Here is a 14,664-nt window from a genome sequence, read left to right on the forward strand (position 1 = left end):
TCATTTTATAGAAGATAGCAGCTCAAACAGTTTAGATTAGATAAAAATATTAATAATGGCAGAAGGTGAGTTTGGATTTGAACTTCATGAACTTCATGGATCATGAACTTTCATGATGAGGAAAACATAATAGATTATAGATTATACTGCAGCTCAAAAAGTATATATACCAATAATCTTTTTTAAAAAAAGAACAATGACTCTAGCAAATGCTTAGAATTTTATTTTATAAGATCATCGCTGTTTTTGTCAGAATATTCCTATTGAAATAGTATAAATAAGCACTGAACTTAAATTAAATTCACACACACACACACACACACACACACACACACACACACACACACACACAAAAGAAAACAGACTGTGGCCAGGTTCTGACTGTATTAGTTGGTCATGCACTACATTTCCATATAGTCAATCATTTTCATTTATCATTGGAATACTTACTATACACAAAGCACTGATCAACAAATGTTCGATAAGTATCAATTAAGCACCTATTACTACTACCCACCATGCAAGGCACCATGGTCAGTACTGAAGATACAAAAAACAAAAAGGAAACTCTGGCTTGCTTTTATGAGGCCTCCATTTTCTTGGATGCCCTTGCACAATGCTTAGGGAAACTGTCAAAATAAATGTTTCAACAATAACTCAAATTCTGTATAATGTAATGGACAAAAAAAGTGTTAAAACAGATTTCACTGTGTATGAGAATACAGAGTTTTCGATATTAATGGAATCCTCTGACCCAGTCAATATAAATAATTAATTATATTTTAAATACTTCATTTAACCTATATTTTTAGTATGATTATTCCTGTTCTATTACCAACAATAAAAATATCTGATAATGACCAATAGGCATCAAGGATCCACCATGTTCCAGAATTGTGCTAACATTAGATATACCAAAAAAAGAAACAGTCTATACAAAAAAAGAACAGGGTTCAAGAAATTAACATTCTATAAGGGGAAAAGGAAGGAAAAGGGAGAAAAAGTAAAGGATAACACACAGCATGTACTTATATATAGTATATACAAAATCAATATGCAAGTGTTCTAGTGGGAAAAACAACAAGTTGGGGAAACTATATATTTGATCCTAGTGGCAATAGGGAGCCACTGGAGTTTATTAAGTGTCATAGTTAGAACTGCAATAAATGAAACCTTGATAATGGAAACTTTGATAATCTTCTGACAGGCAAGATGAAGAGAAATCAGTCCTTAGAGAAAGAAAACTTCAAGACTACCCTGAAGAATTGCTACTAAGTATTAAACTGCCTGTTCAAACAATAACTTATATTGAGAAACAAACAAACAAACAAAAAATAACATATGAAGAAAAAATTATTTAAAATAAATGATTTTTCTAAATTATAAAATAATTTAAAATAATTCTATTTATTTAGGAAAGGGGGTGGGGGGAGATCACCATCTCTTTAGTTTAATATTGCTCCTTTCACACCTATCTATTCAAATTTTGGGCTTCTCTAGGAATAACTCACCTGAACAGATCTGTAGGTGGTAATAAAAGGCAACATAATATGATAGCCTGGTCCACTAGGGCTAGTAAGTAAAGCTCCTCCCCTGAAAGAAAAAAATGTTTCAACATATCAGTATTATTAACAAAGAATAAAATTATCTTTAACCCAGAATTCAGAAAAAAAATGTTCACAGTATCTCATTATACAATTAGAGGGTGCAAAAGTTTGAAGGAGCACAGGGGTCTTGGAGCTCATCTAATCTAACATGTATCTGAATAGATAGATCTTTAGTGCACTCAACAGCACTGCTGAAGAGTATGGAGCCTGTGCTTCAACACTTCCACAAGAAAGGGAAACCATTACCTCCCATAGGACCAGTTCCTACCATTTGAGAAGAGCTTTAATTAGAAATTAAAGTTGACATGAAGCTGAAATCAACCTCTCAATGACTTTGGAATACTGTTCTTAGTTCTGCCCTTGAAGACATAGCAAAATAAGACAAATCCCTCTTTCACATGCTTGAACAAGGCAATCATGCCCTACCTCCCTCACCTTCCCCTCAAGGCTTTTCTTCTCCAAGCTAAGTCTCCAGATCTTTCAAACAATCCTCATATGGGACAACTTCAAGTCTTCCACAATGCTGGCTAAGTTCCTTTGGAAATACTACCATATGATAATGTCCTTTCCTAAAGTCTCATATCCAGAACTGAACACAACACTACAGAAATGCAGAATAAAGTGGATTCTAAGCTTTCTCATTTTAGACACTGCTCCATGAATGCTGCATTCCCTTTTTCTGGCTGTGGTATCACAGTTGATGCTTTTTAAGCTTACAGTCTACTGGAGGGATCAGGTTAATTAGCCTGAATTATTGTCTAGCCATACCTCTACTACTTTATACTTGTGCATTTGGCTCTTGAACTCATGAAGAACTTTTCCTTTATCTCTGCTGAAGTTGGTTCTGCAAAATATATCTTATTTTATTTGCCCCATTCATTCTAGACGTCCAGTATCTTTGAGTTCCTATTATCTGGTGTGTAAGCTAACTTTCCCAACTTAGCATCATCTGCAAAGATGTATGTTACTAGCTATACTTTCATCCAAGTCACTGACAAAAATGGTAAGAAGTACAGGATACAAGCACAGGTATCGGGGGCACTCCACTGAAGACATCCTTGTGTGCGACATTGAACAATTAACGACTGGACTTTGAATTCACACATTCCATCCACCTAATTGTACTGTGATTTAGCCCACTCTTTTCCCCACATGCCTGAAGATCCTTTAAGTTCTTTGAAGGAGAATTATTCAAAATGGAAATAGTAAAGTTGAAAAGGTACAGAGGCAAATTCACTTCATTTCAACATTTATTAAAACATCTATATATACATGTGTATTAGGTGTATTAGGTATAGAACACCTAATTTATTAAGTATAGAGAACTTATTTCCCCAAGAACTAGTTCTTCAATATCAAAAGATCCATAATTTCATTAGTGAAACAATCCCCACTGGCCTCAGTAGTTGATCTTTATGAGTTTCAGAGGTACCCCCTCTCCCCCCAAAAAAATCACCTGGAAGTCATCTTTCTGGTGAGAAGCCTTTCCCCACTATGGCATACATGAGTTAATCATGAGGTGGTCAACTCAAAATCTTTTTGACTTGGTAGGGTTTACCAGAATTTAAGACTCTCCTGCCATAGTTTTAAAGTCTTTGAAACATTTGATGAGATACTGATATTGGAATTTATTAGAGGCAAAAAAATAAAAGTTTAACATGCTGAAAATACAAATAGGTTCTATAATAAACACATGGATAATGGATGTTTTGGAGAATACCTCTCATCTGACCAGAGTAGATCTTGGAAGGTACCCATGGTCATCCTTAATTAGAAGCAGAATACAGTTCCTGACTACCAGTCACATACAATCTGTTTCTTCTGCCAAATCACCCTTTATTAGGGACCTAAAAGTAAAAAAAAACCTCAAAAACAAGATTGTTTAAAATATGTCTATTTCCTCCACCAGAAGAAGTTACCAACTTGGATACATTGAAACTAAGTAAATACTCTTTCAGTAAGGCCTCCATTACCTGATCTCTTGTAGATAACAAGTATCTGTGAAAAGCCCACTGGCAATAACATCTAAAAGAAACTAATTTTTGACTCTACTTTCCCCTTACCCTTTAGGCTAGACTAGAAGAAGAAAAACTCAATGTACACAAGACTGTTTACATATTGATCTGCATCTGATCCTTCATAACCCTAACATGTGGTGGTTACTATTTGTAGTGATCAGATTCAGGGAAACTCCTGGAGAAAAGGGGTTGTTAAGACACCAAACTCCACAGTGAATGCCACTGAAGATCAAGGGCCACCCCTGGGCCTCTACAATGTATAAGAATAAAATCAGTTGTATCCACTGTCAGCAGCATCACCCCCCACAATACTATGTACTTCATATTCCCAGGTCTAGAAGAGAATACTGTAGCAAGGAGAACTTAAGCTTCCAAATTCCCAGGGAACACAGTTGCCTTGTTGGACAGTCTAGTCTAGTAGGCACAGGCTCCCTGGCCTGGCACTCACCTGTAGTACACAGCAAGGTGTCCCTCTTCGATTCTGTGGATGGAGGCGTAGAGGAGAACCACCACCAGCCCTGCAGCTGCAGCCCCCAGAGCCCCGGCTTGAGTCATATTCATCCTGGCTCTTCCTATATGAGGAGCGAACCAATAGTCCTGATCTCCCTTATCCCCAGATAGCCCCGTCCCCTTTTATAACCAATGGGGAGAAGAGCTCCTCTTTCTCCCCTCCCCCATATCCCCTTGATAGAAATGATCCCTTTTTCTCTGACCCACCCAGTGTCCCAAATCCCCCATGATGCCTCTTCTTAGCTCCTCCCTCTTCCCTTAGCTCTCCCCCCAAAAAACCCATCACCCACTTCGGTCACATCTTTTCCATTCAGCCCAACAGTTCACCCTGACCTTCCCTCCCAAAGTGACCCCCCTTTTCTCAATAATTCCAAATGTGATAGGAGTCCCCCCCTCCTTCTCAGGAAGCACCACCCCCAGTATCCTCCCATCTACTTTCACGACCTTTGCCCTCCGCTAATAGCCACCTTTCCAAGACACACCCCTCTCCTCTAGAGCCTCTGGCTGAGCGGGGCTCAGGGCTTTCCCTGGAAGAACAGCCAGTGCTCAGACTACCTCCACCCCATCGCTCCTCCCCAACTGACTCTGACCCTCAAAGATCCTCCCCCACCTCGGGCCGCCCTTCTTTTGGGGCACTTGCGCCTAGAATAGCGGGACTCCTCCGGGTCAGACCCGCAGCTGCTCCCGTGCCCCTCCTCGCCCCTGTATCTCATCTTCCAGGAACCTCACGCCAGGGCCGGAGCGCTCATCCCCGTTCTCGGGTACTCTGCCGCTCTCCTACCCCGACACTCAGCCCCTGCCCTTGGCGACCGAAAGCGGGACTCCCCGGCCCCCAGCTCCCACCACCCGAAAAGAGGACCCGGGGACTCAGTCTCCCCGCCGGTCCTTCCCCCCCCGGACCCCCCCCCCCCCCCCACGCTCCGTCCCCGGAGGCGAAGGCTGCCCCAGTCCCCTTCTCTGCTCCGAGTCCGCCTTCCCCGCCGAGCTTGTCACTCATTCCCTCGGCGAAGCCCCGCCCCTCCCAGGGACAAGCGGCTCTCCGAGAGAAGACTCCGGGCTTCGGCTTGGTGCTGAGGGAGGTCCGAGCATCAGGTGGCTGCTCCGAGCCCTCGGGAGGTCAGGAGGGAGCCGGGCTGTGCGCGCTCCCCAGGTTCCTCTGGGTCTCCTCGGTGGGAGCCCCCGCATCTCCTGGACATCGCCCCCGCTCCCTGTCTCCCTCGGTGACAGCCGCGGCGGTGACGACACCCCACAGCCCCCAGTCCCCGTCTCAGCCCCGGCGGCTTGTGACAGCCGCGCCTCGGCGACGCTCCCCGGTCCCGCGGACACTGCCTCCCCATGAGGTACAGCCCGCTGAGAAGGAATCAGACCAAACCCGGCTGCTGCAGCGAGAAGGCCTCTATCGCCCGCCCGCCCGCTCCCAGCCTCACCGATCGGCTGCGCATCTCCCCGGCGCGTCCCAGCCGAGCTTGTCGCCCACCTTTCCGGGCACCACCGGTCGCCCACAACCGCCGGCGGGCCCACAGTCCCGCGCTTCTGCGCAGGCGCCGATTTTTAAACGCATGCGCAGTCACATTCTGTACGGTCAGGCTGGAGAGACGGCGAGTGCGCAGGGACAAAACTAGTCTCTCGCTTTCGCTATGTGTTCTGTAGGCTTGTCTCCCCCTGGCGGACGTGTGAAGATTTGGCCCCCTAGACCCCCCACGTGGCACGTCGTGGGAGACGAGGAGACTTTCCGAGGAAGGGTGGGGCAGGGACTCTGCCCCGGAGATTCCAGTAAACCGCGTCAGTTTCTGGGAGACTTTCTCTTTCGCTCGCAGGCTGTGCGCTTGCGCAAGCGGCTGCGTGGGCAGCTCCCCGGCTTTGCCTGCGGTCCTCCCACCCAGCTGCCCGGTCAGTCCCGCAAATAGTGAGCTCTTGACTGCTTGCTGCGCTCAGTCCCCCAGGGGTGCGTGCGTGCGTGCGTGCGGTTATACATATAAACACAGATTGTAGCGTACACACGGAAGGACCGCCGATCCCCAGCTGACCATAATTCTGTCTGTTAGCCGTTCCTCAAATATATGTGTGCGCCTGTCAGACTGGCTAAGATGACAGGAAAAGATAATGATGATTGTTGGAGGGGATGCGGGAAAACCGGGACACTGATGCATTGTTGGTGGAGCTGTGAACGAACCCAACCATTCTGGAGAGTAGTTTGGAACTATGCTCAAAAAGTTATCAAACTGTGCACACCCTTTGATCCAGCAGGGTTACTGCTGGGCTTATACCCCAAGGAGATACTAAAGAAGGGAAAGGGACCTGTATGTGCACGAATGTTTGTGGCAGCCCTTTTTGTAGTGGCTAGAAACTGGAAACTGAATGGATGCCCATCAATTGGAGAATGGCTGAATAAATTGTGGTATATGAATATTATGGAATATTACTGTTCTGTAAGAAATGACCAACAGGATGATTTCAGAAAGGCCTGGAGAGACTTACACGAACTGATGCTGAGTGAAATGAGCAGGACCAGGAGATCATTATATACTTCAACAACAATATTATATGATGACCAGTTCTGATGGACCAGGCCATCCTCAGCAACGAGATCAACCAAATCATTTCCAATGGAGCAGTAATGAACTGAACTAGCTATACCCAGAGAAAGAACTCGAGGAGATGACTAAGAACCATTACATTGAATTCCCAATCCCTATATTTTTGCCCACCTGCATTTTTGATTTCCTTCACAAGCTAATTGTACAATATTTCAGAGTCTGATTCTTTTTGTACAGCAAAATAACGGTTTGTCATGTATACTTAATGTGTATCTAATTTATATTTTAATATATTTAACATCTACTGGTCATCCTGCCATCTAGGGGAGAGGGTGGGGGGTAAGAGGTGAAAAATTGGAACAAGAGGTTTGGCAATTGTTAATGCTGTAAAGTTACCCATGCATATAACCTGTAAATAAAAGGCTATTAAATAAATAAATAAACAAACAAACAAACAAATAAAAATAAAATAAATAAATAAAAATAAAAAAACAAAAAACAACAAATATATGTGTGTGCATGCTGGTGTTCTCGGGGCAGCGCAGAGAGGTGGGAGAACCCCGGCACGGGTCCTTATGAAAGAACTCGCGAACCACAAAAGTTTTAAGTAGCTAAAAGGGAGTTTTACAGGCACTGCAGAAGTCGGCTTTGCTGGGAGACTGACGAGGTCCTAGGAGGGAAATGGGGTTAGCACAAGAAGAGAAAATCTTCACAGCCAGCAGGAGTCGTGACTGGCAGCTAGCTATCCCCAGGGACGAGGCATGGTCCTGCTTTGGACATTCTGCAAAGAAATGAGCTAAAATTGCCCTTTCATAGGAAATCTGAGGCTCAGGTTTTCAAATTGAAAGCCAAAGTCCCCAGGCCTCGATGCTAATCAAAATCAGGCTCAGATCTCCAATTGAATGGACATCACTTTGAAGGCTTCCAGAATGAGGATCCAGCTACCAGTGGGTGGGGGGAGGGGAGAGTGATGAAGTCTGTATGTGTGAGAAAGCATTCCTGAGTCCAAAGCCAGCTCTTCCTCCCTCTCACCTTTCCTTCTCCCCCATCCTCCTCTCTGTCTCTCCCAATCTCTCTCTTCCTCTCTATCTCCTCTCCTCATCCCACTCAGGGTGGTCCATCTCTCAAAAAATACAAATCTAACAAACATTAAGTTTCCAATTTGTGCAGTCATTAGGGGCTAACATAACCAGAGGCAAGGAGAGAGGTTTAGTAAAATGGAGAGAATAAGCATCAACAAGAGATTATAAGATAAATTGAAACCAGGTTGTAAGCAATCTTAAATGTGAAGATTATTTTATACTTTTTTAAGTAGACAAAGGTTTTTGAGAACAGTGGAGAGGACTGAGGCAGCTACATGGTGCCTGAGTGGATAGAAGGTCAGACCTAGAGGCAGGACAGACCTCAGTTCAAAAGCTTCCCCAGACACTAGCTAGGTGACTCTGGGCAAGTCACTTTCCCAGTTTGCCTCAGTTTTCTCATCTGTAAAAGCTGGGAAAGGAAATGGCAAACCACTCTAGTATTTCTGTCAAGAAAACCACAAATGAGAACATGAGGAGTCAGACATGACTGAAGCTACTGAGCAATAGGAGAGAATGGGATGGTGTAGGCTTAAAAAAAAAAAAAAGAACTTGAAATCACAGAATTATAGATGTAGAGATGGAAGAAATCTTCAAAACATTTTCTTTTTCTCATTTTCCTCCAATAGTAAAATAAATGAGAACACATTTTTATAGCTTTATGGTAAGGAGCAAATGTGATAATGTACACAGGATACTCTAAACACTTTGCTGTTTGTCCTCCCTTCTGGAAAAGCACCATGAGATCAGGGAGATAATGTTATGACTTGCAAGTGAGTTAAGTGAGGGAGAGCTGTGCAAAGTCACTAGCCTTGATTTTTCCTCTGGGTCATCTGGGTCCACTTGACCAGATATAGATCAGAATGACTAGCAATGCCCTGGGTGCAATGGGAGAAAATTTCAAAGGGACCGACAAATGTCAGTTGTTACTAGAAATAACTAGATCACTGCATTAGGGTTAGAAAAATTACTCAAATAACAACAAATAAATTCAAATGGAAGGGAGATGGAGTCAGGGCAAGACCAATCAAAAGGCTATATAAATAGCCTAGAAGAGACTTTAAAACATTACAGTAGAAGGTAAGAGGTAAGAGAATAGAGACAGCAAAAGATTTAAAGAGAAAGAATTGCCTGGACTAGGCAAGTCAAAAATAATTGAGCAGATGGTAATGTCAACAAGAGAAACAGATGTTAAAAGGATGGGCAGGGCAGTTTGGGGGTTGGGAGGAAGGGAAGATCGTTGTTTCAGCTTTGGATATTTATAAAATACCAATTAGATTGCCAGCTAAAGATGTTCAGCAGTCAGTTGAAAACATTAGTCTAGGGCCTAGGAAGATGGTAAAGGTAGGGATCAAGTTTTGGGACTCCACTTGCATAGAGGTAATGATGGCAGATCTTTGGCCATAGGGTGAATTGAAGTCTGAGACTGGCTTTTCTCAGGCACAACCTATAAAACTAGCCCCAGTCACAGGCCAAGCCCTATTCCTGACCACTGACTCACAGATTTGGCAACAAACTGATCCCTTAATCTTGCCACTGACTGAGCCCCAACTGCAGCCACAGGCTGAATGAAATGCCTGGATGCTGACTCGGCTTGAAAAGCATCCAGAAATTTAGACTAATTCTCAACCACAGCCTCTTATCCTCTACATAAAGGGATCCCTAACCCAGAAGCAATTCACTTCACTAGAGGCTACAGAATCACTTGAAAATTTGACCACATCATTATACTCTCCCCTAATCTCACCGATGGAATGAACTTTAAATATGAACCAAAGCTGAGCCCTAATTTTGAACTCAATTGCAGCCCTCACTTTTCATTCACAGCCTGAGCCCCAATCCTTCAATAAAATAATCTGATTTCCACAACACAAATGGATAATTTAATCAGATTGAAGGTTCTAGCTAATTCTATTCAATTAAATAAATGTTTATTAAGCATACTGTGTGGGCTCTGTTGATCCAAATAAAAACTGTCTTCAAGGAATTTACATTCTACCAGAAGAATACGGCACATTTACAAAGATGTATGCCATGATGAAGAAGCTAAATAATAATTAGGTCCCTTTCCCTGTTTGTGCATATTATTAAGTGGAGAATATTGGATATGGATAGGTCTGGGTTTGAACTTGCTGCTCTGCCACTTATTAGCAGTGTGATCTTGAACAAGTACCTTCACTTCAACAAATCTTAATTTCCTTACCTGTGAAACAGATCTTTTTGGAAAGCACAGTGTCTTAGGAGTGCCTTTGTTAAATAGTCCTGATTGGAATATATGGTTTATAAACTCCTCCAGATTGTGAGACATCATTTCTAGGCAAGCCATCCCTTCTACAATCTCATGCTGACTCATGAAGGAAACATGCATTTATGATGTGCCATGCAACTTTACAAATAGGATCTTTAGATGTTTGCTGTGGAAGGAGGTCTAGTGTTCAATAAGAGGTGAAGCCATGAAGGCCATGGGAGAGTATAGGGAAGGTATGGCCCACATTAGGCTGGGGAAGTCAGGTGGGACTTTTTAGGGAGGGGACATCTTCGTGGCTAGATATTCTCTGTAAGATGTTCTTATTTTCATGACACTTTGGGGCTGTATCTCAAAGGTAGATTTGGCGCTTTTTGTGGGGACCACCACTCAGAAGCAAGGGCTGGAAAAACCCAGTTCCCTGCCCTGATTGACCATCTCTACTTCTGGGTCTCCTTTCCAGATCTCAGGGAGCATAGCTGTGGACATAACAGAATACCATCTAAGTGGTGAATTGGGCCAATGAGAACGCTCTACATGCATCCAGCGGTCAAGGCTGCTCAGAGCCCAGTCATACTCATCATGTGATCAGTAGAGTGGAAGCTCTAGAAGGGTAGGGATTGTATCCTTCTTAGCTATATCTCTTCCACATCTAGCACTTTCCATCAATAAAGGTTTGATGAAATAAACTGGCTCAATCCTCAAAATATCTGTGGGAGGTGAATTGGCTGCAGGCCCAAGGGGAGAAAGCATGATTTGTCTAAAGTCACTGGGCCTAGCAGCAGCCAAACCTCTGGACCCAGCCTAGGCAACTGGGCTTATTTTTTTTTTTCACTTAATATTTTATTATTTATAATTACATATAAAGTTAGCTTTCAACATTCATTTTTGTAAGATTTTGAGTTCCAAATTGTTTCTCCCTCCCTCTAACTGCACTTTTAAAAAAGCTTTTATAAAAGAATATTTTTCAAAGCTTCTGGATATTGGTATGATTCAGCTTACTGCTTTCAAGTCTCTCAACCTTGCTCTAAAAATCTCAAATGAGAAAGAACAGAACCGGAAGCCCAGATCTTGACTTACCTGGACTGAGTTCAATTTAGAAGGGCATTCTTACCAGTTATGTCTGGTCTGTACCACAAGCTAACATTTCCACTGTGAATAACTGAAAGTTCCTGTCTAGATCTCCACATGAATAAAAAAGGACCCTCAGTTTTCATGCAAGTACTCAGGCTTATAAAACATCAGATTTAAGACATGTTTTAATCTAACCAAAAAAACTCATAAAATAATCTGCATCCAAATCCATCAACAATTAAGACAACTCTTCTTCACTTTTCAGGAAGTCTGTACATATGATTTTACAGTTATGAATCTAGAGTTTGAGATTCCTCCCACTGTGGAAAAACATTCAGGCTTACTAGAGAATTGACCCCTTTCCTTGGGCCAGTTCAATCCATATAACCCAAAGAACACATGAGAGGCAAAGCCCGGGGTTGGGCTTTGTTCCTATTCATTCTATCTCTGTTCTTGATGGTCCTCAGCAATGGTAACCACTTGATCTGGTAGTTTCTTCCACTAAGAGTAGGAGACCAGAAATTCTTCTGCTTACCCATAGTTCCCTAGAAGGATTATAGGGCTTTTTTGAAAGATAATATGGCAGCTCATGCTTCCTTCCTGAGAACCAAGTCTGTGTGTGTTTGACTAGAACTACTCCATCTAGCTTTTCTGATTCTCTTCTCAGAGACTAATTAACCAAAGAATCATCTCCACCCTAGCAATAGACTAACCCCATAAACAGGACCTGAACTGGGCCCAGTTCCATTCAGAAATTGGTCTCTAAATCAAGTGAAAAACAGATTTCATTGATTTATCTCTAACCTTACCAAAAGACCAAGCTATAGTCACTGCTGCAAAATTACCTTGGTCACAGACCAACATTTCTTCAGTTTTGATCACAGGTAGTCCCAAAAATTGATCCCCAAAAGCTAAACCCTAACTCTAATACTAACCATAAGTTCAAAAAGAAACCTATCTCCAACCAGACAGAAGCTGCATCCCTGCAGTCTTCAACTGACACCTATAACCTCTCATACAACCATCCCTAAACCTGATAACATAATGAAAGGGCAATGGATGGAGGGAAATCCATGAGCTATATGATGATTAAAGGAGCTAGGGATGTTTGGAGAAGAGATGACTTAGGGGAAATAGCAAAGCTGTCTTCAGGTTATTAAAAAGAAAAGTCTTTGTTCCAGCTTTCATTCTAATTAAGAAGTCAAAACTTAGGACAAAGAGAATTAAAAGAAATTATGTCAAGATAACTTCTCTCTTTTTTTTAATTTGACAGTTTACCAAATACATTACACTGGTACCTTTGCTGTAATCTTTTAAATCGCTCACACATGGACTTGCTTAAAAATGTATTTCATAGAAAAAAAAAATCCACAAAACAAAGACTAAAACAAGAGTAGTAAAAATAATAAAATCCACCCCTGGATAATCTGCTGAAATGTTAGCAAGAATTCCTTTAATTTATTCTGTACATGTGCTTAATGAAGATACTTATGAAATGTTATGTGACTCAGTTCTTTTAAGTTTGGCACCAGGTTGCAATCAATGTTTAAAGTGTTGATGTCAGCTCTGGGAAAGTTGATGCAAAAGTGTCCAATTGCAAAGATTCCATCTAGCAGTGTTTCAAACACAGGACAAAAACAGACACTACCGTTTTGTACAGATACTTTTGCAAACCCATTTTCTAAGGCCTCTCTACACCCAGAGAATTAGTGCAGTCTGTTCTCCTGTTGACCATAAAAGTCAATCTTTTCAGAAACAAATTTAGGCCTAATTACAAAACAGGCAAAGGGAGGTTATTTTAAGTAGGTGTTACTGCAAATATGATTAAAAATAAATACAACCGAGAGACAGGATGTCCTTTCAGTTCTGTGTTTCTACAAATGCACAAAAATGCATTTTCAATGCACGGATTACCAAACGGCATACAATGCAGACGGAAACAAAGAAGTTTGCAAATGCTTTATATTTCCAGCAGTTATGACAAGAATATTAAAGAGCGGAGGTTACCTCTAGCGGCGAAACCAAAGCCAGCTATTAAGCAGCCAGAAAGCTACGGTAATGGAATACATGACCATCTCCCTTTTTGCACGTTCTTTGTTTTCTTCTTCCAGAAGTTGGAGACGGCGATTCAGTTTGATTATCTGCCGTCTCAGGGAAGCAGCATCTACCACAGTCACATCATCTGACGTTCCTTCAATTGTCATGTCCAAAGATGAAAGGCCATATATGGAATCGTTTCTGACCAACTGTCCATTTTGTCGTAAAACATTTTCACTCATGGACCTCTCCCTTTTCATCCTGCTAGTTGTACAGACTTGATCTTCATGTTGATTAGGGATTGGAGGAAGGGGCTTTTCTAAGTCCAGAAAATCAAGCGGTCTCTCACTTAGCGTCAGAGCACGGGTAGGTGTTTTTAATGTCAAGGGTTTGAAGGGTGTTGATTGAATGAGGTCAAGGTCTGCTGATCTTGAAAATGAAATTTCTTCAGTATTACCTGATATGACAATCTTCTCTGGAACCTGCATGGTGACAGCATTTGGGACTCCTTCTTGGAAGCTTGGCTCCAGATCAGAAGCGGGTGGGGCGACTTTTAACTTCTCTGGGATCCTCATCCGCTGGCTGATACCTTCAGTGTATTCCATCTCATATTGAATACGATTTATTTCTGCTATGTCACTTGTGGGAGAAGGAAATGCTGCCCCACTCATCCTCCCTATGGGATTGTCACTGCTTGCTCCTTTACTCATTTTGGCAATTGTATTGGGTGCCTTTACAAGGACTATTCAAACACTGTTACTCTGTAGCTCAGTTTACTTTATACGGTTCCCTTACAGATCTGATTTTTTTGTTTGTTTGTTTGTTTTGGGAGTTGTACATAAGAGCACGGACACTTCTTTCCCAGAAAAGTATTCCGGCTATAGCTTGCTATATGCACTATCTGCTTCTGTGCTTCATTTCAAATCCTTGAAGTTGTTTCAGCTAGGATGTTCTGTACTTGTTGCTTCTTTTCCCCCTGGAGCCCCGTTGGTGAAGTCGCCGGCGAGGGCCCCTCGGACCGGCTCCCCCGGTAGCTCGGGCTGAGCGCTCTCAAAGGCCGTTGGCCGGCGCATGAATTCGCCGGGGACAGGCAGCTGACTGGGCACCCTGTCAAGGTAGCTTCTTGTGGAGGGGCTGATTACCGGGGATTGGCAAGGATGATGATGCAAGATAGAGGCAACTTTTATCGACAACTTTCATGGTGAGATAAAAGGGGCAGCTAGTTGGCGCCATAGTGGATAGAGAGCTGGGATGGGACTCAGGAAGATATCTTCCCAAGTTCAAATCTGGTCTCAGACATTTACTAGCTCAGACACTGGTCCGGAGCAAGAGACTTTTGAGCCTTTTTGTATCAGTTTCTTCATCTGTAAAATGAGCTGCAGAAGGAAATGGCAAGCCATTCCAGTATCTTTGCCAAGAAAACCCCAAATGGGGTCATGAAGAGTAGGCAAAACTGAAACAACTGAACAGCAAAAATGAGATAAAGACAATTTTGATAGGTCCAGGTCAGCACAAGGGAATCTTAGTTTCTCCCTGATTACCTACACCTGGTGTTTA

The 14,664-nt window shown here is 42.6% G+C and overlaps 1 protein-coding gene and 1 pseudogene across 3 annotated transcripts in view; both read right to left on the reverse strand.

Annotated features, from left to right (window-relative positions):
* Positions 1-5,687, reverse strand: part of ERLIN1 (ER lipid raft associated 1) — a 48,679-nt gene extending 42,992 nt beyond the window's left edge. Inside the window, exons 1-3 of one of the 3 annotated variants that reach the window (XM_031956696.1) lie at positions 5,563-5,642; positions 4,074-4,197; positions 1,512-1,593 (exon numbers count right to left, since the gene is read on the reverse strand). In XM_031956696.1, the coding sequence (XP_031812556.1) occupies positions 1,512-1,593; positions 4,074-4,186 (195 nt within the window). In that variant the 5' untranslated portion in view covers positions 4,187-4,197; positions 5,563-5,642. Of the gene's footprint in view, positions 1-1,511; positions 1,594-3,327; positions 4,021-4,073; positions 4,198-5,562 lie in introns of those variants that run through there. The other 2 variants (XM_031956695.1, XM_023497609.2) reach the window with 2 other exon arrangements.
* Positions 5,688-12,733: 7,046 nt separating this feature from the next.
* Positions 12,734-14,164, reverse strand: LOC100933763 (annotated as a pseudogene).
* Between the last annotated feature and the right edge of the window lie 500 nt (positions 14,165-14,664).

Source organism: Sarcophilus harrisii, chromosome 2, assembly GCF_902635505.1.
Source record: "Sarcophilus harrisii chromosome 2, mSarHar1.11, whole genome shotgun sequence".
In the NCBI taxonomy this organism is placed as follows: Eukaryota; Metazoa; Chordata; class Mammalia; order Dasyuromorphia; family Dasyuridae; genus Sarcophilus; species Sarcophilus harrisii.